This window comes from Wickerhamomyces anomalus, assembly GCF_001661255.1.
Source record: "Wickerhamomyces anomalus NRRL Y-366-8 unplaced genomic scaffold WICANscaffold_3, whole genome shotgun sequence".
NCBI classification, from domain to species: domain Eukaryota; kingdom Fungi; phylum Ascomycota; class Saccharomycetes; order Phaffomycetales; family Wickerhamomycetaceae; genus Hansenula; species Hansenula anomala.
In genome coordinates, this window is record NW_017567112.1 from 926063 (window position 1) to 953546 (window position 27484).

General features: G+C 34.3%; 7 protein-coding genes across 7 annotated transcripts; 4 read left to right on the plus strand and 3 right to left on the minus strand.

Moving 5' to 3' along the window:
- Nucleotides 1-54: 54 nt before the first annotated feature.
- ERJ5 (Erj5p) lies at nucleotides 55-951 on the plus strand (the record flags this gene model as incomplete). The annotated part of the gene is made up of 1 exon (XM_019184753.1): nucleotides 55-951. One exon carries the CDS (start codon nucleotides 55-57, stop codon nucleotides 949-951), a length of 897 nt encoding a protein of 298 aa, XP_019039158.1.
- A 647-nt stretch (nucleotides 952-1598) lies between these two features.
- Nucleotides 1599-3119, plus strand: WICANDRAFT_92021 (uncharacterized protein; the record flags this gene model as incomplete). The annotated part of the gene is made up of 1 exon (XM_019186333.1): nucleotides 1599-3119. A coding segment is annotated over one exon (1023 nt), but the record flags the coding sequence as incomplete, so codon positions are not given.
- A 3024-nt stretch (nucleotides 3120-6143) lies between these two features.
- WICANDRAFT_78576 (uncharacterized protein) lies at nucleotides 6144-7187 on the plus strand (the record flags this gene model as incomplete). The annotated part of the gene is made up of 1 exon (XM_019184754.1): nucleotides 6144-7187. The coding sequence occupies one exon, from the start codon at nucleotides 6144-6146 to the stop codon at nucleotides 7185-7187; it is 1044 nt and encodes a 347-aa protein (XP_019039160.1).
- Nucleotides 7188-7221: 34 nt separating this feature from the next.
- Nucleotides 7222-11700, minus strand: WICANDRAFT_30780 (uncharacterized protein; the record flags this gene model as incomplete). The annotated part of the gene is made up of 1 exon (XM_019181760.1): nucleotides 7222-11700. One exon carries the CDS (start codon nucleotides 11698-11700, stop codon nucleotides 7222-7224), a length of 4479 nt encoding a protein of 1492 aa, XP_019039161.1.
- Nucleotides 11701-12593: 893 nt separating this feature from the next.
- Nucleotides 12594-15575, minus strand: WICANDRAFT_92024 (uncharacterized protein; the record flags this gene model as incomplete). Its single annotated transcript, XM_019186334.1, has 2 exons — nucleotides 12594-13224; nucleotides 13330-15575. Coding segments are annotated over 2 exons (2877 nt in total), but the record flags the coding sequence as incomplete, so codon positions are not given.
- A 4496-nt stretch (nucleotides 15576-20071) lies between these two features.
- GSH1 (glutamate--cysteine ligase) lies at nucleotides 20072-22093 on the plus strand (the record flags this gene model as incomplete). The annotated part of the gene is made up of 1 exon (XM_019184755.1): nucleotides 20072-22093. One exon carries the CDS (start codon nucleotides 20072-20074, stop codon nucleotides 22091-22093), a length of 2022 nt encoding a protein of 673 aa, XP_019039163.1.
- A 660-nt stretch (nucleotides 22094-22753) lies between these two features.
- On the minus strand, nucleotides 22754-24106 carry SAH1 (adenosylhomocysteinase; the record flags this gene model as incomplete). The annotated part of the gene is made up of 1 exon (XM_019183391.1): nucleotides 22754-24106. One exon carries the CDS (start codon nucleotides 24104-24106, stop codon nucleotides 22754-22756), a length of 1353 nt encoding a protein of 450 aa, XP_019039164.1.
- Between the last annotated feature and the right edge of the window lie 3378 nt (nucleotides 24107-27484).

The window sequence follows — 27484 nt, forward strand, 5'->3', positions numbered from 1 at the left end:
TTTGTAAACAACTCATCAACGAAATCATCAACATCAACAAAAACTGAGAGGAAAATGAAGTTGTTGCAATTGGTGCTGTTGACGGTGTTCAGCATAACTGCTTTGGCGTGGTCTGTCGAGGATCAGGAAATATTGAAAGTGAACCATGAACTACAGCAGGATTATCCAGGTTCAAGTTTTTATGAATTCATGAAGTTGGATAAAGGTTCGAAATCCTCGTTAAAAGAGATTAATAAACAGTTTAGGAAACTTAGTGTGAAGTTCCATCCTGATAAGGTTAAAGGTAAACAGAATAAGAAATTAGCACAAAGAAATTTCGAAAGATTAAGTTTGATTGCAAATATTTTGAAAAGTTCAACAAAAGATCGTTATGATTTTTTCCTAACGAATGGATTCCCAAAATACAAAAATAATAGATTTTTATATGATAGGTTCAGACCTGGTTTGATCTTTGTTGTTGTCTTCCTATTCTTGCTGATTGGTGTTGCACATTTTATAATTTTGAAAATTTCAGCTTCACAAGATCGTAAAAGAGTTTTAAACTTAATTGAACAAATAAAATCATTTGCAAATAGACAATCAAGTGGTGGTGTATTGACTGAACAAAGAAAAGTTAAAATAGATGGTATTGATAAATCCTTTTTGGTGAGAATTGATGGTGTTTTCCTTATTGATGAAGAAGATGAAAATAACTTACAAAGAGTCTCTGCAGATGATATTAAAGAACCAAGATTAAAAGATTCAATACTGGTTAGATTACCTGTTTTCCTTTGGAATGTTTCATTTGGTAGATTAAGTGATTCTTTGGCTATTGATTTAACTGATAAAGAGGAGATTAAAATTGAGGAGAATAATTTCGAATCTAGTAAGAAAAAGGTGAAGAAACCAAAAGGTGAAAAATTGGTGTTACCAAATGGGAAAGTTGTATATGGGAAATCTAAAAAGAATTAGAAAATTAATTGTGATTTAGATGTTAATGAATGATTTTGTAAAGCTCAGGTTGTAAGTCTTTAATCACTCTCAAAAGCTTTAGGCTGTAAAGAGCTCTTTTAGATCTGGCTGAACTGCAATTGACACAGTATTCTATGGGTGATATAGAGTACTGGTTTAATTCAAAAAATCCCTTCCACTTTTATTCATTGGGTACGTAATATTTAAGGTACATATTATCCAATCATATCAATGAAAATACGTTTCATTCAATCACAGTACTTAATTCACGATATACACCTAGTGCTATTTAATCAATTAGAAATTCTACAGCTCTTGTATGTAAAAAGACAAATATGTATTGACTTCATTTGACACTTGTTAACATTTAAAACGAGATAATCATAATGATTCAATAACCAATTAATGAACTCCCTCTATTGAACACCCTTCACGCCAGCCGAATACCATCAGTATAAGCTTGAGATCAGGGGTATTGGAGTGACGAAATAGCCCGCGGTATGTCAAAAAGAGCAATAATAAAATTAACATAGATTGACATTGATAAAATCTTTTCATTTCAACTCAATGATCAAGCAGATTAAGCCATAATACTAGTCATGAGTTATGAACCATCTTGTCGACCAGATAAATATCCCGGTTGATGTCATTCCAGATTGTCTATGACAAATGGTTTAAAATAATGCCCACCATCAAGTACTGTTTTGATTTTCAATTGGATGGTGAATTATGTAATCCATTACAAATCATCTCAACTGAACTTCACTGTTACAATTTGTTGGTCAATAAATCTATTGACTCAAAATGGAGCTCATATTCTCAAGAATTCAACATGATAGAAGAGATTCAAATCCTCAATATATTACAGTTTTGGTTTACCACTCAAATCTTTGAGACTATTTCAAAGTTATAGGTATGAGATGTTTGCATTTGCTTCTCAATATAGAGCCTCAAGGCTTTAATGATCTCAAGAGATTGATATTAGGGCTACTATAGCTTAATATGTCCTCTCTCCATTCATTGTCTATAAAATGATTGTACTTGGTCCTTTTGTTTATCAAGACGATCAAGATATATAACAAAATGAAATTCAACTTCATTTATTTCATTCCTGTGCTTTTAGCCATCGTCAATTTAGGTGGTTCGGTGCCTATTGTTCCCTTCCCAAGCATTACCGTTGGTGGTGATATCATCAAATATACAGAAGCTCTCGTGGCTGCTTTTGTTTCATTAGCTAAAAGTAAATTACCAGCTGCTAAAATCTTGGGATTATTGCCTACATTAAGTCTTGATTTTAATTTAAAAGTTGTTGAACCATTTGCAAAAGATTTACCAAACTATAATACTGAGTTCCCAGTAAAAGGTCTTGATGAAGAGAAAGTCAAATGGCTAGTTGAGGCTGATAATAGAACAAAAGAGGACCCTGTCTTGCTTTACTCTCATTTTGGTGCTTACATTTTGGGAGTTTTACCTGTCTCTCCATATCTTTGGACTAGATTATATCAAGCTTTGGAGAATGACAGATTATCAATCTTGTTGTTGGATTATACAACTACTGCAAATGGTGCGAAGTATCCAACTCAATTGAAGGAAATTGCCTCAACTTATAACCAACTTGCCAAAACCTCAGACAATATTATCGTTGGTGGTGATTCAGCAGGCGCTCACTTGAGTTTAAGTTTGATTAGACACAGTGAACTTCCAATTTCTGGAGTCCCGGATGTTGATGGTGAGTCCCTCACTGGTGGTATTTTCATTTCACCATGGCTTAATATCTATCCAGATGATACAACTGGATCCCATGAGTACAACAATGGGAAAGATTTCATGATTTCGAAGTTCCTTAGAGAAGCTGGTTTGGAATTTGTTTCATCGAAAGATTTACTCACTGCTCCAGAAACTAACTTTTATAATGATACAGAAGCTGATTGGGAAAATATTCTTCCAAAGAATGTTTTCAGTAGTTATGGTGAACGTGAGATTTTGTTGACTGATGATGTTTCCTGGTATAAATTGGCCGGATTATCTGGTGATCAAGTTTTTGAAGATCCAAATGCTATTCATGATGCAATCATTTTCACTCCTGAAAAGAGTGATGTCTTTCCAAAGATTGTTGAGTTTTTTAAGAGAAATTATTAGTTTTAGTTAGACGATGTTTTTATCTATTGATTTTGTGTTATAGTAGGACGTTCCTTTCAAGAATTAATTGTTTGTTGTAGTTACATGAACATCCATATCAATTATTTCAAACTAGCTTCATCGAATGCCCTTATTTTGGCACCGTCATATAGTCGAATTAGGAAAGCATGATTCTACATCTACATAATATTAAGCTCTGAAGAATTCTTGAAAGTATATATCACCAAACATTTAAGTAATTCTACAATTCTCTTTGTGTGTTGGAAATGGAAAACAATAAATTCATTAGATCCTAGTTATCTCAAAAACTAGAGTATCAAAATGATTTAATTGAGTTGTCTATTAAACATGAGTGGTTATCCTATGACTAAAATGTTGAGCTCACATCTACACTCAGGGTGCATATAATATAATATTATACAAACACATGGTGTTGATTTGGATAAATCATTCTTGTCACAGTTGCTCATATACGAGGCTTTCAAAACAAAAACATATCACAACATCACAAGTAATATGGTTGAGACTATAAAAACAAACTTTCAATATAACTATAACTATCACTGAAAGTCAATATGAGAGCCACATTAAATCATCAGAATGAAAATAAGACAGAAAATTAAAATTAAAATCAAATATATTTGGTTAATGAAAACATGTTAAAAATCATCAAAATAAAATAATCGACAAAATTAAAACTGTTGCGCGCTTTGTATTATGTAATACAAATCTAATCTTTGAAAGCAGCTCTATACTTCAAAGAGTTAATTATAATCTTACTGTGTGTTATCAGAGCTTGTTCAGCTTTCTAAAGCTTCCAAAGAGGGGTGATTCTTGATTAATATTAATTGATTGAATATTACTAGGCCCTGGATCAGTGATGATCTGGATAATTTATGATCATGGGCTGGTATAATTTCCATTCCAGTTATAGAGTTTGCTTTCATGGACATGAGCTTATGAACATCAAACATTCATCATATTATTACTTAGTTGACTAGATAATGTTACTATCAGCTCATAAGGAAGTATTATTGTTCAGATGATGAGCTGTAGAGCGATAAACTACAAATTGGAAACAATATCGTTCAGTGGGAAAGATGAAATATCATGGGCATTAAATCCTTTGAAGTTCATTGTAACTCTGTTGTGACTTGAAGCCCATAACATTAATATAAAATCGACTGACACCTGATCAATTGACTAAGCACACCAGGTACTAGACCCCATCGAATCAAAGGAGCAGCAATATTCAAATTAGCATTAAAAGATCGAAAACACTTGAATGCAGAACCAATCAAAGTTATTATAATCCAAATATAACCTTACATCAAAATTGAATCTCAATGATATTAGCAATATAATGAAAAAACAATATTAATTAACAATATCACACGGCCAAATGAATAACACTAATATTATAAGTTGATGCTAATGCTAACTTGCAGTAGAATGATATTGAGATGATCACTAAATGTATCCAATATTAATTGGCCATTAGCCGCCTTGTGACTATTAATTCTACAAACACAAAAACGATTGGAGCGGTTAATGTTCAGATGTCAGCTAGTAATGGCGCTAAATAGTTATAGTCATGGTAACAACTACTATGCAATCGTGGTATGATCTTGGTTATGAAGTGTATTCAGTCATTAGAGACCTACAAGTAGTAATCCATAATCAATTAATAAATGGGCATCATATTCAATCAGTATTATCTATACTCTAGTTGTAGAACCAGAATACGTAAATTAATGGAAAGTCATGACAACCCTTCAAGATCAGGAAGACCTGATCTGTTCTCTATACATTCTGGTTATATCACATAGAATATTTTCCATTGATTAAACCAAACTATAGATGCATCTAGAAGATCAAATACAATTTGACGGCCTCCCAAACACTAGATGGGTTAGTATTGAGTATAAGAATGCTTCTTGGGATTCTATTCCACTTACTTCACTATCAGAGTTTGCAATAACAGATCATCCTAGAGTAGCTTATAGCTTCTATTTCAAAGAAATGATAAGAAATGAAGTCAGTTTTCGCTCATTATTTTCCTAATAGTAAAGTTCTGATTTGTCCCTGGTGTCAGTAAAACAACAAGTGAAACAAAAGAATTTACACCAAAGATCAAGACAATCCCATCCCAACACCAGATCTTTCTTTCGAGAATACAATATGCTCAGCTACTTAAGTCAGAAGTACTCCAATTAATACCTATCAATCTCTTCAAGTGTACCATCGAGAGTACCCCAAGTGACAATGGATGACAGTACTACTGCTCTCCAGGTTTAAAGATATGGTGTCATATTAAAGTATCAATCATTTGAGTTATTCAATCAGACATAGCAATTGGGGCTAAGGTACCTTTCTTGTCCAGAAACTAGTCAGCCTAATTATGAACTGTTAATAGTGAATCAAGCCATGAGAAGCTGATTTGATCAAACCAAACTCAGGAATTTAAGCGCCCAGTGCCAGAACATCCCAACACCAGCTGTTTCCGCGAACCGCAGATCTGTTTTGATTGTCGATCGATGGGCTAAACCCTAGATCCAACGAATCTCGATCAACGACGTGGTGATTGGGTTAGAACGAAGGGATGATGTGTGGAAGAGAGTAAAAATAGGTGACCATTGATCATGGTGTGTAAGAGAAAACTATTCTCTTTTCCCAAAGGTTCACAGTGCTTGAAATGAATAGCTGGATGTACAATGGGGTTTTGACTGGTCCTTATTTATTTCAATAAGATAATATGGCATGGTCACCTCAAAAACTGCCTGCACTACATGCTTTATCAACAAGTTATATTGGTGGCATACACATAATAACAAGGATCAAGGTATCAATCATGGGTACTCCTACAAGAAGTTAACCATTTCTCATACAAGTTGCAAAAATTTTAACCAAATTGATCTACAATTCAAATGAAAGCTCTCCTCTCAATCTTCAACACTTGAAATTTGGTTCCCAGATGCATATAAAAACCCCATGAGAAGAAAATATTTCGAATCATCGTTGACCATGTATCATACTTCCAATCCACCTCAAAGATGAAGATCACTTTAATACCAATCTTTTTAAGCATCATCCATGTCACTCTATCAGCACCTGCTTTAACTTTCCCAACTCCCAAGATTGGTGAAGATATAGTGAAATACACCGAGGCTTTCCTATCAATCTTTATCACACTATTGGATAATAACTTCCCAGTTGTGCAAATTGGTAATTTGGTTCCTGACCTAAGTCTTGATTTCAACATGAAGGTTGTTGAACCATTTGCCAAAGATTTACCAAACTATAACACAGAGTTCCCAGTGGAAGGTCTTGACCAAGGTAAAGTCAAATGGTTAGTGGAAGCTGAAAATAGAACTAAAGACGACCCCGTGATTATTTATTCCCATGGTGGTGGTTACGTCTTTGGAGTTTTCCCATTTTTCCCCTTCTTGTTTACAAGAATTTATCAAGAAACTGGGAATAATCGTCTTTCAATATTGATGTTGGATTATAAGCTATCCCTTGAGGAGAAATATCCATATCAATTGGGAGAACTAGCCTTGGTCTATAATAAAATCGCTGAATCCTCAAATAATATCATCTTGGCTGGTGATTCTGCCGGTGTTCATCTAAGTTTAAACTTATTGAGACATAGTAAGTTCCCAGTCTCTGGTGTCAATCAAGTTTCTGCAGGAAACATCACTGGTGGGTTATTCTTCTCACCATGGGTAAACATGTACGTTGATGATACCACGGGGTCACATGAGTACAATATGGGTAAAGATATTTTAACTCCAAAGATTATTAGAGAAGGTGGTAAACAATTTGTGCCAAGTTCAAATCTGCTAACTTCAAATGTCGTCAATTTTTATAACGATACAGAGGCTAATTGGAAGGAATTGGTACCAAAGAATGTTTTAGCCACTTATGGTGGTCATGAAATTATGGAAACTGATGATAAAAGTTGGTTTGAATTGGCTGGCTTGTCTGGTGACCAAATTTTTGAAGATAAAGGTGCCATCCATGATGCTGTGATCTTTACACCAGACCTAAGTGCTGTTGTTCCAAAAGCTGTGGAGTTTTTGAAAACAAACTACTGAAACAATTAGTTAAAAACCTTATATATCATAGATTTCACTCTTCAGAACTTTTCAACTTCTTCTTCTCTCTTTTCAGTTTTTGAGATTCAATTTTTTTCTTTATAGAATCAACTGGATTGATATTAATAACACGGAATATGTAGTATAAAACACACATTGCACAAATATTAAAAATAATATAAACCCACATAAACCCAAAATTTCTCCAAACATAACTATAACTAACACTAACACTTTTCAAATAATCATCACCAACACTATATTTACAATAAGCACAATTAGAAGTACCATTACCATTCAACAAATAACCATGTTCCCTCTCAACATATGCACCTGCAAACTCTTGACATGTCATACCTGAAGGTGGTTCAAAATAACTATATTCATCTTTAGCACAAATAACAGGTTTATCATGTAAGACTAATGCCATTAAAGTTTGAATCACATAAGTTAATGGTGAAACTTTCCACATAAAGTGCCAAAACCCTGGCATTAATGACATCGGTTGTGTAACACCACAAAATGAAATCATAAATGCAAGAAACAACCCAGTGATAACATTTGATGAGGCTAAATCTGGTGACATGTAAACAATAAATAACCCCAATGAAATATAATAAAATTGATAAATTATGGAATAGTTTAAATACCAAACAGCTGATCTGCTTGCTTCATTATCAATCCTTAATGGGAAATACAAACAGCAGAAAAACATAGCACCAGAAACTAAATGATATGGAATCTCATTAACAAACTGTGCAATCAACAAAGTTGACCAATGGAAAGTATTCGATTTGGATTCTCTAACTTCGAATAATTCTCTTGATGCAACAGCTCTTTCTTGGATTTGATTTGTTGCTGGTGCAGATATAATAATGGCTAAAAAAACTGCAAACATACCATTTTGCATACCAATAATTGTATCATTCAAACTCCAAAATGTAAAACCAACAAATAATCCACCGATAATCAAAAGAAAAAACTTGGATCCAATATATTGAGGATCTCTATAAAATTGTGTACCATTTCTTTTCACAACATAATAAAGTTGATCCCAATATGGTAAGGCATAAGTCTTGTGTAATTCACTTTTCTCAGCCCCATCATTCTCTGGAAGATCCCTACCTTCTTGCATCAATGCTTGAATTTCCTTAGTTGTTTTTTCAAATTCTTTAGATTTACACCATTTATCATACCAATCCTCTTCAACTTGTGCAGTGGCACCAGCACCAATTGATTCCAAGATATATTCAGCTGGATTTTCATTATTTTCACAAGGTCTTGCCCCATTTCTTTCAAAATAATCTAATAACACCCTAGAATTATGACCAATATCACCAAAATATACAGTCTTTCCACCTTTTTCAAGTAACAATAGCCTATCAAATGCTTCAAATAATGTAGCTGAAGGTTGATGAATGGTACACAAGATTGATTGACCAGCTTGTGCTAGTCTTCTTAACAAGTGGACAATAGCCCAAGCACTTTGAGAATCTAAACCAGAAGTTGGCTCATCTAAAAACAACAATAATGATGGTTTAGCAACTAATTCAACACCAATGGATAACTTCTTACGCTGTTCAACATTTAATCCACTACCTAAAGTACCAATAATAGCTTCAGAATACGTCTCCATACGCAAGATTTTGATGATTTTTTCAACATATTCTAATTTTTCAGAATCCGGAACAGATTTTGGACGACGTAAACGAGCTGCAAATTGTAAAGATTCTCTCACAGTCATTTCAGCAATATGTAAATCTTGTTGTTGGACATAGCCAGTGGATCTTTTGAAAGAAGTATCTAATGGTTTACCATCCACTAATATTGATCCTGTGACTGTACCAATATCATTACGTTGTGCCAAAGTGTTCAACAATGTAGTCTTACCAGCACCAGATTCACCCATTAAGGCAGTTAAAGTGCCTGGTTTGACATAACCTTGAACATTATCCAATAACTTTCTTGTGCTACCTTTATATGGAATCACGTAATCAACATTCTTCCAGGCGAATATAGATTTTGAACCTAATCCTTCAAAAACATCCAATTCATCTGATGAATTACTTGATTTCAAATCATTATCTTGTGAATTTGTTACACCGGTTTCAATATCTGAATTTTTAGATCCATGTTGCATAAGAATCTTATCTGATGATTTCCCACCACGTTTGAAATATAGGTGATCTCCACCACCTTTGACTGGTCTTTTAAATTCTGTTGAAATAGCATTAATGGCCAAAAACACAACAAAGAATGCAATAACTATACCGAAATTTCTCCATAGATTGGAATACTTGAAATTGAATTGTATCTCAAGATATCTATCACCAGAAACCCAGCTCTGACCAGTTTCAGATCCTGTGAATGCACAAACTTGATTGGCACTATCAACGTTTTCATAACCATCACCGCTAGGGACTAAAGTACCACCACAATCCATCTTACGACCATGGAATTCATCAGCCAACATGTTTTCAAACCCATATCTGATTGGATTGATATAGGAAATCCATTTAAACCAAGGATGCATAGATTTCAATTGGATCACATAACACGAATACAAAGAAATGGCCAACATTAACACACCTGCAACAGCATTGGCACCTGCAACATTTTGAGACAGTGCAGCAACCATTTGAAATAAAGCTGTAATAGTCTCAGAAGATAACACCATGAATAAGAAAGTCAAGAAGAATTTCCCTGCATCACGAGTCAAATTTGATAAAAAATAAGTTATAAGGTATAATATGGTGATTGATAAAAATTTAAAAGGAAATTTTGTCATTGTAGCTGCAATAGTCTCAGCAGATGGATGATAAAAAGAGTATGATTTCTGTTTAAGCAATATTGGACGTTCAGTAAATTGGCCTGAAATCTCAGCTAACCCCATCAATGAAAAATATAAAATCAAGAAATACAATGTCCCTGATCTTGAAAAAGAACCTTTGGTGGATGATGGAGTATTATAGTATAATGACCCACAAATCAAAGCCTGGATAGTTGCAGCAACTGTTTGGGTAATGGTATAAGCCTTATCACCATAAATACGTTGAAACCCTCTTTTTGTCAATAATCTCAATTGTTGGAAGTAGTTGATGGTGTAGCGGTAATGAGCTCTTGGTTTTTCTTGTGATAGTGATTTATCATAGATTTCTCTGGTTTTAGCAGCATCAGTCTTTTGTTCATAATCATTGATCTGATTAATCATTTTCTTATATTCAGGTGAATTGTGCCAATACCTTTCAAAATCATCAGCACTTTCTGGAACTTTCTTTTCAAATCCTGGCTTTGGGTATCTTCCCAATGGATCAGTAATTGCAGTTAAAAATTCAGCAGTTGCTTGACGAGGTGGGCATTGAAACCCCATACGCTCAAAATAGTCTTTAGCTTGATCAGCTGGACCAAAGTAAACTTGACGACCATCATATAGAATAGTAACCTTATCAAAAGTTTCATAAATGTTTTCACCAGCTTGGTAAATAGTAATGAATGCAACTGATTTGGAAAGATTTGTTGAAGTTCTAATAGCTTGAGCATATTCTAAGGCAGTTGAAGCATCTAACCCTCTTGTAGCGTTATCCCAACAATAAACAGTAGCTTTTGTAGCTAAAGCTTCGGCAATTGAAACCCTTTTACGTTCACCACCAGATACACCTCTAACAAACTCATTACCAACTTTAGTGTTGTAGGTATGTCTTAACCCAAAAACAGTTGCCAACAAGTCCCTAACAGCAGTAACATATTGCTCTCTAGAAGCATCGTTTATTCTAGTATGGGGAGTCTTGCATGCTATGGCAAATCTGAAAGTTTCATCAACAGTCAAGTGGGGATAATGGATATCTAATTCACCATTGTATATAACGTCACTCTTATATTTCTTCATCATCTCATGTTGTGAGATATGGTCATAATGAACTTCACCATCAACACCAATGAACTGATCATGTTCACCTGCAATTGTTCTTAAAAGGGTGGAACAACCAGCACCTGGTCTACCTAAAACTAAGCACATTTCACCAGGCTCAACGACACCATTGACATTTCTGATCAGTTTCCTTGTTTTCCTATGTCTTAAAGCTTTCAATTTTTGAAACATAGTTATTGGAAATAAGGCCAAATCTCCAACAGTTGGTGCAAAACTTGAAGCAGCATCAACACCTATTGTAGTAACGTCTTTTAAAACAACACCAGTTGACCTTAAATGGATACCTTGTTCATCTGCAGACTTAAAAAATGCACCTAAAACTCTTTTCAGATCAAAATCATTTGGATCAATTTCAAAAGGGCCGTCCTTTGCAGTTCTTCTGGATAACTGCTTAGATAATGTTTCCAATTTATGAAGTACACCACCTTCCTCTTGACTATGAGAATCTGTCACAATCCGAGCAATCTCTTCGTAATCATTACCAGTAACTTCATCACCATTGCCATATTCACGGGTAGATCCCCTATCGGAACTATCCGAGCTTTGTCTTTCAAAAGAGCTGGATCTGTTTCTAATCACTGACATAAATGATTTCCCTTAGGGTCCTCAACAATAAGCAAAACTTCAATAAGAAATTATCAAGCGCGAACTGTGTTCAAACAAGCAGCTAATAGTAGTGAATAGCACTAACATATTCTATCAGCATCTTCAATTCTCTAGGGATCTTGTTCTTTATATAAAATATCGCCATTATTAAGTCCTTCGCTGGATTAAAACTCAAAAAAATTCAAAAATCATCCAACCCAAACTGCCAGTAAATACGTGCCACTAACCCACCGGTCGCGAAAAGAATTATTCGCGAATAGTGGGATTGGAATAGGTTCAAGTTTTAAACAATGATGAATAAGGATTACTATGGAGAAGTACACTTTAATAAGCCAAAAAGATGTGAATTCTGAATTCTAGTTATTAATTATTAAAACAGTTCTTTCTTAAATGTCGGTTGGTGATTAAATAGATTGTCTTCGGAAAATAAGCCCTGTTTTAGTTGAGATTCCGCTTCCGAGAACCGTATATTCTTTAGGCGAGTATGCATTCCTTTGAGATGAAGCTGGGGCTTATCGGTTGTTTACTGATAAATTTGTGGTTGAAAAATGAAAGCTTTGAAAATTTTTGGAATTGGTCCTTCTCGGTGATTCTCCTGCACTTTAATCATTATAATCTGATATGGCTTTTCAGGCTCCGGTTTTTGTGTTATACGAACATTATTAGTACAACAACTTACAAATCTAATTCTCGTGACACTGACTACCAAGAGTATCTACAATACATTTCTTGAAATAACACTTCAATTAAGAACTAATTAACTAAATGACAACGAAAATCTAAATTAAATTATGTACAAATAAATGCATGTTCACTTTGAACAGTTTCTATCTTTTCTTAATCATTTCTATTGATTATTGTGACGCATAATCTTATGCTTCTGAAACATTTTGACCCTTCTTCTCTTCTCTTTTTCTTTTGGAAGCTTCCAGTTTTTCCTTAATAAAACCAAGTGGACTGATGTTAGCAACACGGAAAATGTAGTAGACAGCACACATGGTGAAGATGTTGAAGATAATATAAACCCACATGAAACCAAAGTTTCTCCATCTGTTTCCAAAACTAACACTAACCGTCTTTAGATAATCATCACCAACACTATATTGACAATAAGCACAGTTTGAGGTTGCACTTGGATTTTGCAAATACCCACTAACATGATTAACAAATGGACCAGCAAAATCTTGACAAGTCATTCCTGAAGGTGGTTCAAAATAATTATATTCATCTTTTCCACATCTGATCTTTCTTTCATGTAAAATGAGGGACAACAAGGTTTGAATCACATAAGTTAATGGTGAGACTTTCCACATAAAAGTCCAGAATCCAGGCATTAGTGACATTGGTTGAACAACACCACAGAATGAAATCATCATAGTCAAGAACAAACCAGTAATGACGGTTGATGATGCTAAATCTGGTGACATGTAAACAATGAATAAACCTAATGAAATATAATAAAATTGATAAATGATAGAATAATTCAAATACCAAACAGCAGCTCTACTAGCAGTATTATTAATCTTCAATGGGAAATATAAACAACAAAAGAAGATAGCACCTGAAAGTAGATGATATGGAATTTCATTCAAGAATTGAGCAATCAACAAAGTTGACCAATGGAAAGTATTTGATTTGGATTCTCTAACTTCGAATAATTCTCTTGATGCAACAGCTCTTTCTTGAATTTGATTGATAGCTGGAGCAGAGATGATAATAGCCATGAACACAACAAACATACCGTTTTGCATACCAATTATAGTTTCTTTCAAACTCCAAAATGTAAATCCGACAAATAAACCACCAGTAATCATAAGTGAGAATTTAGCACCAATATATTGAGGATCTCTATAGAATTGAATACCAGTACGTCTTGTAACATAATATAACTGATCCAAATATGGTAAGGCAAAAGTGCTTTGTAATTCTTTATTAGAAGCTTGATCTTGATCACCCAATTTTTCATTAGTTTCCCTCATTAAAATTTCAATTTCTCTAGTTGTATCCAAATATTCTTGAGAATTTGCCCATTTTTCATACCAATCTTCATGAACACTAGCAGTAGCACCTGCACCAATAGATTCCAAGATATATTCAGCTGGATTTTCATGTTTTTCACATTTTCTTGCCCCATTTCTTTCGAAATAATCCAACAAAATTCTTGAATTTTCACCAATGTTACCAAAATAAACTGTTTGACCACCTTTCTTCAACAATAATAATCTATCAAAAGCTTCAAATAATGTAGCAGAAGGTTGATGAATGGTACACAAGATTGATTGACCAGCTTGAGCCAATTGTCTTAATAAATGAACAATAGCCCAAGCACTTTGAGAATCTAAACCAGAGGTAGGTTCATCCAAAAACAATAATAATGACGGTTTAGCAACTAATTCAACACCAATGGATAATTTTTTACGTTGTTCAACATTTAATCCACTACCCAAAGTACCAACAATAGCTTCAGAATATGCCTCCATTTGTAAAATTTTGATAATTTTCTCAACATAATCCAATTTTTCAGAATCTGAAACAGATTTTGGACGACGCAAACGAGCTGCAAATTGTAAAGATTCTCTAACAGTCATTTCAGCAATGTGTAAATCTTGTTGTTGGACATAACCAGTGGATCTTTTGAAAGATGTATCTAAAGGTTTACCATTAACCAACATTGAACCAGTAATTGTACCCATATCAATACGTTGAGCCAAAGTGTTCAACAATGTAGTCTTACCAGCACCAGATTCACCCATTAAGGCAGTTAAAGTTCCTGGTTTAACATAACCTTGAACATTATCCAACAATTTTCTTGAACCACCTTTATATGGAATCACGTAATCAACATTTTGCCATGCGAATACTGATTTTGAACCTAATCCTTCGAAAACATCATTATCAGTTGAGGAACTACCAGATTTTAAATCATGATCTTGAATTGGACGATCGCTTGTACCGGCCTCGATATCAGCAGCTTGAGCATCACTTGATAATAAAACTTCATCTGATGGTTTCCCACCACGTTTGAAATATAAATGGTCACCACCACCTTTGACAGGTCTTTTAAATTCGGTACAAATAGCATTAACACCAAGGAAGAAGATGAAGAACCCAATCAAGATACCAAAATTTCTCCAAATATGTGTATATTTGAAATTGAATTGAACTTTCAAATAACTATCACCAGAGACCCAACTTTGACCAGGCACTGAACCAACAAACGCACAAACTTGATTTGCACTATCAACATTTTCATAACCTGGACCACTAGGGACTAAAGAACCACCACAATCCATCTTACGCCCATGAAACTCATCAGCCAACATGTTTTCAAACCCATATCTGATTGGATTAATGTATGAGATCCATTTGAACCAAGGATGCATAGATTTCAACTGGATCATATAACAAGAGTATAACGAGATGGCCAACATTAAAATACCAGCAACTGCATTAGCACCTGCAACATTTTGAGATAGCGCAGCAACCATTTGAAACATTGCAGTGATTGTTTCAGATGAAACGACAAGGAATAGATAAGTTAGGAAGAATTTCCCAGCATCACGAGTTAGATTGGACAAGAAATAAGTAATGAGGTAAAAAGCAGTGACTGATAATAACTTGAATGGGAATTTTGTCAAAGTTGCTGAGATGGTTTCTGCTGAAGGATGATAAAATGAATAAGATTTTTGCTTTAATAGGATTGGACGATCAGCAAATTGGCCAGAAACTTCTGCAAGACCCATTAATGAAAAATATAAAATCATGAAATATAAAGAACCTGATCTTGAGAAAGAACCTCTTGTTGTAGCTGGTGTTCCGTAATACAATGAACCGGCAATTAAAGCTTGGATGACAGCTGCAATTAATTGGGTGATTGTATAGGCTTTATCACCATAAATACGATCAAACCCTCTTTGTGTTAATAATTTCAATTGGGTTAGATAACTAATTGTATAACGATAATGAGATTTTGGCTTTTCTTGAGCTAATGATTTATCATAAGTTTCTCTTGTTTGGGAAGCATCAGTTTGAGATTCATATTCATTGATTTCATTTAATAATTTTTCATATTCTGGAGATTTATGCCAATACGCTTCAAATTCATCAGCAGTTTGTGGAACTTTATGTTCAAACCCATCTTTAGGAAATCTACCCAATGGATCAGTAATTGCAGTCAAGAATTCAGCAGTGGCTTGACGTGGTGGACAATGGAACCCCATTCTTTCGAAATAATCTTTAGCATCTTCAACTGGACCGAAATAAACTTGACGACCATCATATAGAATGGTAACTTTATCAAAAGTTTCATAAATGTTTTCACCAGCTTGATAGATTGTAATGAATGCAACGGATTTAGAAAGATTGGTTGAGGTTCTAATAGCTTGAGCATATTCCAAGGCAGTTGATGCATCTAACCCTCTTGTAGCGTTATCCCAACAATAAACAGTAGCTTTTGTAGCCAAAGCTTCGGCGATTGAAACCCTTTTACGTTCACCACCAGATACACCTCTAACAAAATCATTACCAACTTTAGTATTATAGGTATGTCTTAAACCAAAAATTGTGGCTAATAAATCTCTATTAGCAGTAATGTATTGTTCTCTTGAGGCATTGTTAACTCTTGTATGTGGAGTTTTACAAGCAATTGCAAATCTGAGAGTCTTGTCCACGGTTAAATGAGGGAAATGAATATCCAATTCACCGTTATAAACAACATCACTTTTATATTTCTTCATCATTTCCTTTTGAGGGATATGATCATAATGAATATCACCATTGACACTAACAAATTGATCATGTTCACCTGCAATTGTTCTTAAAAGGGTTGAACAACCAGCACCTGGTCTACCTAAAACCAAACACATCTCACCAGGTTTCACAACACCGGTTATATTTCTCACGATACTTCTAGTTTTAGCGTTTTTCTTTTCTTTAATTTGTCTAAAGATTGAGACTGGACCCATTGCTAAATCACCAACAGTTGGTGCATAACTTGCAGTGGCATCAATACCGGTAGTAGTGACATCTTTAAAGACAACACCAGTGGATCTAAGATGGATACCTTGTTCATCTGCAGATTTCAAAAAAGTTTGCAAGATTCTTTGGAAATCAAAATCATTTGGGTCAATCTCATAAGGACCTTGTCTTGCGGTTCTTCTTGATAGAGTTTTGGACAAAGTTTCTAGCTTGTGCAAGACACCACCATCATGTTCATTCTGAGAGTTTGTGACGATTCTTGCAATTTCCTCGTAATCAGAAGCAGCGTCTTGGAATTGAGTTGAGCTTCTTTCCACTTGTTGCAAGTTCTGCTGGGACGCAGTTGGGTGGAAGCCCTCGACCTGGTCAGCAGTGATACTAGCACCAGACATGTTAGCAATGGACCTTTAGTGGCTTGTTGTACGTTTAATCTGAGAAAGTGGATTCTACAAACATGAGGAATTTGCCTCTGGTTTTAAGTATTTTATTCCATTGACATCAGCTACGAATTTGTTTACTTTTTCTCGCAGCAAAGAAAAAAAAAATCAGCACCACAGTTAAAAAAAATTTAAACCCGAACCCACCTGCCGCCGCTTGACGGGCCAATACACCGCTTAAAACAGAGTGAAAAGAACAATTGTTAGCATAGTGCTACTCTGCTAACAGACTACCACTCAGTAAGTCCTTCCCCTTGAAAACACTCCAGCACAGCAGCGAAAAGGCGCAAGTTGTGTTGAATTCTAAGCTTCGGGGATGAACCTAATGCTCCGGCCTCGATTGCCCCATTGGGTACTTGAGCCCGGAAAGAGGTGACCAGCGCAAAATACATAAGTCAGTTTAATTAATTTATAAGGGAAAGATTAGTAACAAAGACTGTCTCGAATCTGATCTACATCATAGGGCTTAGGCTTATTAGTAAGACGGCTTGTAGGTTATCAATGGTTCAGGGATTTGCACATGTTTGATTAATTCTATAAACCATCGAACGGCTGAATAAAATTTCACCTCACATCAGGTGGGACAAACTTCAATTAACGAACTCTGAATTGAGATTATGGGTACTAATGTTCCAATTGTTATCCGTTAATAGTTATCCATACACTCCCTAGTCAATAACTTCACTGTTTATCCAATTCATTTACGCTGCACTGAAATCCAGGTATTGAGATTTTTAGCTGTAATTCGCGAATTGCTTATAGTACTTTAATTGATGTTCCTTGATTCCATACAAATCTTATATGATTCTTTGAGTCATTTTCTCAAATCATAGTGCCATGACACAGCAACATTCTCATACCAATGCTTGTAATAAATTCTAAATTTAGACTAGACGTCGATATTCAAATTATTACGCGGTAACGTCGTACCAGCTTTGCAGCACTCAACAATATATTAAATTTAAATGATTAAATTTTGTTATGATATTTATAAGGAAGCCTGGATTCCAGTTGCATATAATCGAGCTCTGAATCCTACTGCAATCCATATTGCAGTAATTCGGGCGTATTTTAATTAATATATTGCAATAATATTCCTGATCATGAATATCCAAGTTCATCAAATTTCAATATTATTATACAATAATATTATAATAATTAACAAATTTGGTCAGGCAGTTAGTATTTTATCATTATTTACCATCATCACGGGTTCAAACCTGAACCCTGATTTTAGGGTGAGTTTTAGTGGGTATTCCTCAACAAGAGGCGAGTCCCACACTGTTCCGTGGTGGAGAATAGGTTTCTCAGTTGGCTGAGAAGGATATTATTATAAGGAAGCCTGAATTCCAACATGATAGCGAGAAGCCAGCTACATTAATCCAAGCGGTTCGTGCGTAATTGCATTCCTCAATATCCAAGTTCATCAAATACACCAACTATAAATTAAAAAAAAAATATATATTTAAATTGAAAAATGGGCTAGCTCATGATGACGTACGTTTTAACCCTTATTATATATTATTATATAAGATTTATTTCATCAGATAATAACACTTTATTATACCCAGCTAGCTACTAATGAGTATATAAGGCTTCCATAATACTTTCTGAGTCGAGGAGATTAATATGTGGCTGTCATTGACAATGTGTCAATAACCCTGCATAATGAAGCAATTTTTTCCTTTGAAAAGTTATATAGATAGTAGCTGTAAGCTGTAACTCATATTAATTTCTGAAATAAAGGTGGCTTGATTTTGTAACAAGATTAAAACTTTGAGAAACACCAAAACTCATTGGCTCGAGACTTGTGAGCGTTCTTGAATACACATTGGTGCAATTAACGTTAATACCACCACCTAACCATACCTGTATCCTCAATCAGAGCAAATTACAGTAAATATATCATGTCAAAATATACCATATCTTTAGCTTGCCAGCCTTATAAAGATGTATTGGAAGCATTTAGCCTCCAAGTTCCAAGCCTAAGCTCAAGTGATCTTCCTATCAAGGTTTTCGCGAATCTAACTCAAATCTTAACTCAACATCCCAACTTCACCAAATCGTAAACCCTTTTACCTGAATGAAGATGAAAGGCACATGGAATCATCATTGATTTGAATGAAAGTCAGTGTCAATTATCACTCACCACAAAATTATTTCCAATTGACAAGAGACCAAAGAGTGTACCCTTTTCATTATCATGCCTCGCTTCGAAATACACTTTAATGCACCGTTCAACGGTTTTTTTTAGTGAGCGAATCAGAACGCGTTTCACGCTATCGATGAGCTTACAACGTTGGCCTGTAATATCAAGAAACAGGATCAAGAAATGCCTTGGGCCTTGGTAACTGTCAAGGCTTTAACGATCCACTGTGTAGAATATTCATGCCTCAAGACAGTTAAAATAACCACAGCTTATATCCCAGGTCACGTGAATATTACAAATCGATAATTAGAAACCAGTTAAATCACCAGTTTGAAGCGCAGACGACTGGTTGAAAAAGAATGGCACAGTTCTATTAACTCTTACTTCCATCCTTAAACAATACACAGACAACCAAGGAATACCAAACACTCCATACGACAATTGTGGTTTAGCAAATTGGCTGCTTTTGATATCCACAATCGCTGCCAAAAGCCAAAGCAATTTTTTTTTTCATTCTTTAGTCAGCATTTTGGAAAAAGTCAAATTTAATTGTTTAGACGTTGATAAGAACCTTGACGAACGCCAGGTGACAGATACTGTTGGAAAGGTTGTTATTTAGGCCATTAGAGGACTCAGCTGTGTATCTTGCCCATTTTCCCACGCTCCTTCGCCAGCTTCACCAGGTAATTTGCTAGGTTTATCTCTTCCTTTTTCCAGTGCTGGGTACAAAACACAATTTATCAACAACATCAACATCACTAGTTAACGTTCTCCTCTACAAGATCAAATGGGTCTTTTGTCTTTAGGTACACCTCTTCCATGGGAGGAATCACGCCAATATTCTGAACACATCCGTAAGAATGGGTTGGCTCAGTTGATTAATATGTTCAATGCTGCTTATAACCGATCTGATGATAAATATCTTTGGGGTGATGAAGTTGAATACATACTGGTCCAATTCAATGAAAAATTGAAAACTGCAAAGATCAACATAGATAAGGATTATATCTTGGAAGATTTGAACAAATCTGGTGAAATGTTTGAATTGGCTAAGTTAAATAATGCCAATTTCCATCCAGAATATGGTAGATTTATGATTGAAGCAACTCCATTGAAACCATATGACGGTGATTCCATAGATGATTATCTATATGTTGAAAAAAACATGAATATGAGAAGAGTCGTTGCGGAAAGGGCCTTGAATGATTCAAATATCAAACCTCTAACAATAACTTCATATCCTTTAATGGGTGTTGGAAATTTCACCGAACCAAAATCTGAACCAAATGGTAATGCTTCAAGATCTCTATTCTTACCTGATGAAATTATTAATAGACATGTTAGGTTCCCAACATTAACTGCAAACATTAGAAAGAGAAGAGGTGAGAAGGTTGCTATCAATATCCCAATGTTTCAAGATAAATTAACTTCGAAAAATGATGAATCAATCCCTTTAAATAGAGGTTTGTTCCCAGAAGATGAAGAACCATCATTAGGTGCTGCCAAGCCGGGTCATATTTATTTAGATTCAATGGGTTTTGGTATGGGTTGTTCCTGTTTACAAGTTACTGTACAAGCTCCAAATATCAACAAGGCTAGATACTTGTATGATTCCTGGGCAAATTTAGCTCCTATTTTCCTAAGTTTAACTGCAGCAGCTCCTATTTTCAAAGGTTATTTAGCTGATCAAGATGTCAGATGGAATGTCATCTCTGGTGCTGTTGATGATAGAACTCCTATTGAAAGAGGTGTTGAACCATTAAGAAAAGGTCATGAATATGGTAACATTAGAGAAGATCATAAGGATCATGTCCAAAGAATACCAAAATCAAGATATGACTCAATAGATTCTTATCTAGGTGATTTACAAACTTCAAATGAACAAAATCAAGAACCAAGTTATAGATTTTTCAAAGAATCATTGAATGATATATCACCTCCAATCAATGAACTTGTTTTGAAGTTATTACTAAATGATCCAAACAAACATTTTGATAAACCTTTAGCATCACATTTTGCTCATTTATACATCAGAGACCCATTAGTCATTTTCAATGAACGTATCAATCAGAATAATGAACAAGATACTGATCATTTCGAAAACATCCAATCAACAAATTGGCAAACATTAAGATTCAAACCACCTACTCAAGCAGCTACACCTGATAATAAATCAATACCTGGTTGGAGAGTGGAATTTAGATCAATGGAGATCCAAATTACAGATTTTGAAAATGCTGCATTTTCAACTTTTATTGCATTAATTGGTCAAGCTTTCATTCATCATCCTGATGTTTTGAATTTTTATATCCCAATATCTAAAATCGAGGAAAATATGAAATTGGCTCATAAAAGAGATTCAGTCTTGAATGATAAATTTTTCTTTAAGAAGAATGTACTTGATGACGGTTATGAATTTGGTGAATTCACCATGGATGAAATAATAAATGGTGGTGAAAATTTCATTGGATTGATTGCTATTGTTAAAACCCATCTAAAGAATAATTTCAATATTGAGTTGACTAAAGATGATCCAGAGCATTCAAGATTATATTATTACTTGTTATTAATAAGTAAAAGAGCATCAGGTGAAATTCCAACAACTGCAAATTTCATAAGATCATTTGTTACAAAGCATAAAGAATATAAACAGGATTCTAAAATCAATGATATCATCAATTATGGATTATTGGAAAAAATTAATAGAATTTCAAACTATCAAAATGAAAATAATGAATTGGTTGAATTCTTTGGTGAAGAACTTTCAACTTATTTGATTGAAAACAAACTTGTCAAAGAGCAATACTAGATCGTCATGATTTCCAAAAACATACTATAATATCATATATCATATTCTTCACGACTTACGATAATTACGATATTGTTGATTTGGTTTTTTATTTTATTGTTGTGTTTCAGGGTTAATGTCTTATAACAGTCCTTTTTTTGTTTGATTAAAATAGATACACGTTGATTTGAAATATAGAGTATAATAATGCATATTTTTTTTTACTAGTTAGAGATATTAATGTAAACTACAATGGTTAAAAGTACCCTTTCTTTTTCTGAAACTCATGAAATCCGTTGAGGACATTAATTATTTAATAATTTCTAATAAACAAGACCATAACTATATATACCTTTATGTTAATACCCAAAAATAATTAAAATTATCATACAACAATAAAAAAATAACAAATTTTGAAAGCAGGTCATTAAACGAAAATTCCAATAAAAGGGTGAAACCAAAATGGAAGTTTTTGAAACCATCCATTCTATGGATGTGAATGCAAAAACATCTAATTGATAAAAACTCTATTGAAATCCATATGATAATAATAACGATAATAATATAAAAAAAAAGAGTGGAAATGCAGTTGATGCAAATCCTATATGATTAATAATAAATGAGATTATGGCTTAAAACCGAATTGAAGTGGAAATAACCGTTTTGATAGTTTTTGTTAACTTAGTAACGGTAATGATCAGCTTTGAATGGACCTTCAGCTGGAATACCTAAGTATTCTGATTGTTTGGTGGTCAAAGTGGTTAATTTAACACCTAAATGTTTCAAATGGAATCTGGCAACAGCTTCATCTAAAACTTTTGGTAAAACGGCAACGGTACCTTTTTCAAATGGACCTGATTTACCAAATTCAACATGTTTTGATCTGAAAGCTTCATCATTAGCTTTGAATAAAGCAATTTGAGCTAAAACTTGGTTAGAGAATGAACAAGACATAACGAATGATGAATGACCAGTAGCACAACCCAAGTTAACTAATCTACCTTCAGCTAATAAGATGATGTGACGACCGTTTTTCAATAAGTAACGATCAACTTGTGGTTTAATGTTAACAACATCAACAGCGTTAGCTTTTAACCAAGCAACATCAATTTCAATATCAAAATGACCAATGTTTGAAACAATAGCATCTTCTGGCATTTGTTCGAAATGGGTTTGAGTGATAATATCTCTACAACCGGTAGTAGTAACGAAAACTTGACCGATTGAAGCAACTTCATCTAATGGAGCAACTTGGTAACCTTCAACAGCAGCTTGTAAAGCATTGATTGGATCAATTTCTGAAACAATAACTCTAGCACCCATACCTCTTAAAGCCATGGCACAACCTTTACCGACATCACCAAAACCGGCAACAACAGCAACTTTACCAGCCAACATGACATCAGTGGCACGTTTAATACCATCAATCAAAGATTCTCTACAACCGTACAAGTTGTCGAATTTTGATTTGGTAACTGAATCGTTAACGTTGATAGCTGGAACCTTTAAGGTAGCATCTCTAACCATATGGTATAAATGATGAACACCAGTGGTGGTTTCTTCAGATAAACCGAAACAGTCTTCCAACATTTCAGGGTATTTTTCATGGACTAATGAGGTTAAATCACCACCATCATCCAAGATTAAGTTCAATTTCTTACCATCTTTGAAAGAGAACAATTGTTGTTCAATACACCACAAGTATTCTTCTTCAGTTTCACCTTTCCAAGCGAAAACTGGAACACCAGCAGCAGCAATGGCAGCAGCAGCATGATCTTGGGTTGAGAAAATGTTACATGATGACCAGGTAACTTCAGCACCTAAAGCAACTAAAGTTTCAATCAAAACAGCAGTTTGGATGGTCATGTGTAAACAACCAGCGATTCTAGCACCTTTTAATGGTTGTTCAGCACCGTATTGTCTTCTGATTTCCATCAAACCTGGCATTTCATTTTCAGAAAGTTCGATTTCTTTTCTACCGAAGGCGGCTAAGGAGATATCAGCGACTTTGTAGTTAACAGCTGGAGCAGACATTGTGGATAGTTGAGTTCTGGGGGGTTCAATTGACTGGAGTTGTCGTTGATGAAGTTTTGATAAATGTGTTCAAATTGAGATCCCAAAAATTTTCTTTAAACGAGGAAAAAAAAATTAAACGTTTCGCATGTGAAAACACGGGCAGTCGCCCTACCGCTGACGTAACTATTACACCAATATTACGTAATATTTTTAGATTAATGAGTTATACTGATTGGTTTTATATTAAAGCTCATTTGATGTTTTTCTATGGCTTGCTGGATTGAATCCACAATTGAGATTTCTCGAATTTGCAAATTTGCTAGCATCATATCATAGAAAGGGTGTACACAATCAGAATTTCAAACACAGGATAGTTTATATATAAAGTATACATTAAGAATAAAACACAGTATACTGAGCTTTCTAAAGCTATTGTACTAATAATAAGGGGGGAAAACAAAAGGAATGTTGATTGTGGGTATCTCTCTTATCGTTATGCTTGAGCAGCAGTGTCCTCATATCCATCAACAGATTCACCATTCTCCATTCTGCTGTTCAAATATTCTTGTGCAGTGGCATTCTTTGTAACTAATTCAATGATTCTTCTAACTTTTGGCAAGTTCAACCAAGCTGGAACATAAGCTTCGACTCTTGAGAATGGTCTTAAATCAGTCTTTCTAAATGGATCTTCAAAATTACCATCTTTAGTAACTGGTTCGAAGAAGTCATCAGAACTTGCACCTTGACTCTTGACTCTTTCAGCAACAGCACTTAAGACAGTTTCGTCTAATGGAGTTTCATAATCAGCAACAGCATATTGAGATAATAATTTTTGAATTTGAACAGGTTTTAAAGCATAACAAATTTCAAAAATAATTTCTATATCTTCAACAGATGCTTTTCTCAATTGTAACAATTTGGCAGCTTGTAATAAATGAATTAAATAATTTGAAGCATCTGGAATTTCATGACTCTTACACCATTCTTCAATTCTGGTAACATTATAGTTCAATTGTAAACCACGTTTCCATGACAAATAGTTACGTTTCATAATCAAGTCATTGAAACAAACAGCATCAATATATCTTAGCAATTCAATGATAACCTCATTCATAACCTCTGGTTCAATGTAGTAAGTTCTCATAGCCCAATAGACATTGTTGAAGAAGGACAGAATATCATCCATTTTATATTGGTTGTTTTGTGAAAACATCTTGGAAAACAATGGAGCAGAATCAGTAGTCATGAAGCCTGGTAATGATTGTGACAAAACAACAGCTGAGATAACCTTCTTTTCTAATTCTTTTTCCATCTTTCTCATCCACATGTTATAAATATTAAATGATAATGAATCAAAATCTTCTTTAACAACAGCAACCAATTTCAAATATTCTTGATATTCTTCTTCTCCCATCTCACTCGATATGGTTTCGTTCTCCACTATAGTCATTTCGGCGTATGAGACAAAAGAATATAATTCATGAGTATTGGACAACCAGAAGGCACCATGAGGAATGATATCATCATCTTTCAAATTGGAGACGATGGTCTGGATGACTGATAAAACTTCACCCAGGAACTCTTCAGATTCTTTGGTTAAACCTAATCTCCACATATCACTCAATATTATAATAATGATTCTAGCTGGGAATAAAACTTCCTTCTTAGTTAATTCAGCCATAACACCAGACATTGGAATTTTCAAATGTTTTAATAAACCTTGAACAATTTCTGTATGTAATGTCTTTGAATCTTGTAATAAGGCATATAATTCATTAGTGATAGCTGATAATGAACTTAGTGTAGATTCAGCATCATCTTCTTGATTGGTGATCGGTATAACTGAAACTGGTTTTGGACTAAAGGTATGGCTATCATCATCACCATGAGCAGAAGATTGTTGACTATAACGTCTCGATCTCTTTGGTGTTGTATTATTGTTAGCCATTGATCTTGATGATGGAGCATGACGACCTGAGGCGACTTGTTTTGTCAAAATATCCAATTCGTTCTTCAAACTTGATATTTGTTTTTTCAAATCATCTTCAGCAGTTTCATGTCTAGACAATTCTTGTTTAGCTTGAGTCAATTGGTCAAGAGTGTCTTTAACTTCATTCTTCAATTGAGTTTGTAAAGCTGTCAATTCTTTGATCTTTTCGGTAGCTTGTTCCAATTCAGTCTTTGATTTATTTAATTCAGAATTCAAATTATCAATTTCTTTACAATGAGAATCAGCTTGATCAGTAAATTTTTGTTGATGGGATAAATCTCTTGCTTTCAAATCTTCATGAGTCTTGTGTGAATCTTCTAGTGATTTCTTAAGAGCCTCAAGTTCAGCTGTAAGTGATTTATTTTCTTTAACTTTAGTGGTCAATGACGTGGTCAATTCAATAACTTTGTTTTCCAATTTATAACTTGCTTCTTTCAACTTGTTGACAGATTTAGCTTCAACTTTCAATTGTTTTAATTGAGCTTGAGCCAATCTACTTCTATAGGCAGATTGAGTGAAAACAGCAGCTCTTCTCAATTTTCGATACTGTGATTTTTCTCTATGAGATTTGATAGTTCTTTGTATAGTAATGACATGTCTCTCCTTTTGACTAGCAACGAATTGAGTTCTTGATTGTCTTGCACGAATTAAACCTTGTAATGCAACAATAGACGAAGAAACTTGAACAAATCTTTTACGGGCAATGAAACCTCTAATTAAAGTTTGAATATTTGTGGCAGCATTGCTTTCAATTTCTCTTTGAATTTTACCCCTAGTGTTATAAGCAACCAATAACGATTGTAATTTGATGATTGATTCTTTGGCTTCCAAAAATTGGCGACGATAATAAATTTTTCTAATATTCTTTTGAATCAAGGTAGCTGAATTGTGTAATTTATCAGATCTCAATTTTTCCAAATGAGCCAACATACCAGCTTTGAAGAAGATTTTGGTTAAACCCAATTGATATTTTTCTTTCTTATCAACAGTTTTCTTCAAAATTGAATCACAAATATTACGAACAGTATCATTATCAGCTGTACCGGACAATATAGTTTCATATTCACTTGAGTTCAGTAAAACATGATATCTGTTACCAAATTCTTCATATGTCCATCTTGATGGGAAACCAGCACATGAAATTTTAATAGTTTCCAAGACACCACATGCTCTTAATTGTGACAAAACCATTAAAGGATCAAATTTCCAAGCAGCCTTTTCTTCATTTGGTTTAATACAACGGATATAATGAACATTTGTTGAGTTGATAGTGCTCATCAATTCAATCAAAGAGTTTTTGAACATTGAACCTAATGTTGGTTTTCTATTTATTGTTCTAGCAGGACCTGGTTTCTTTGGAGCAGCTTCTTCTTTTTCTTTAGATGCGGCTTCAGCGACCTTGTCCA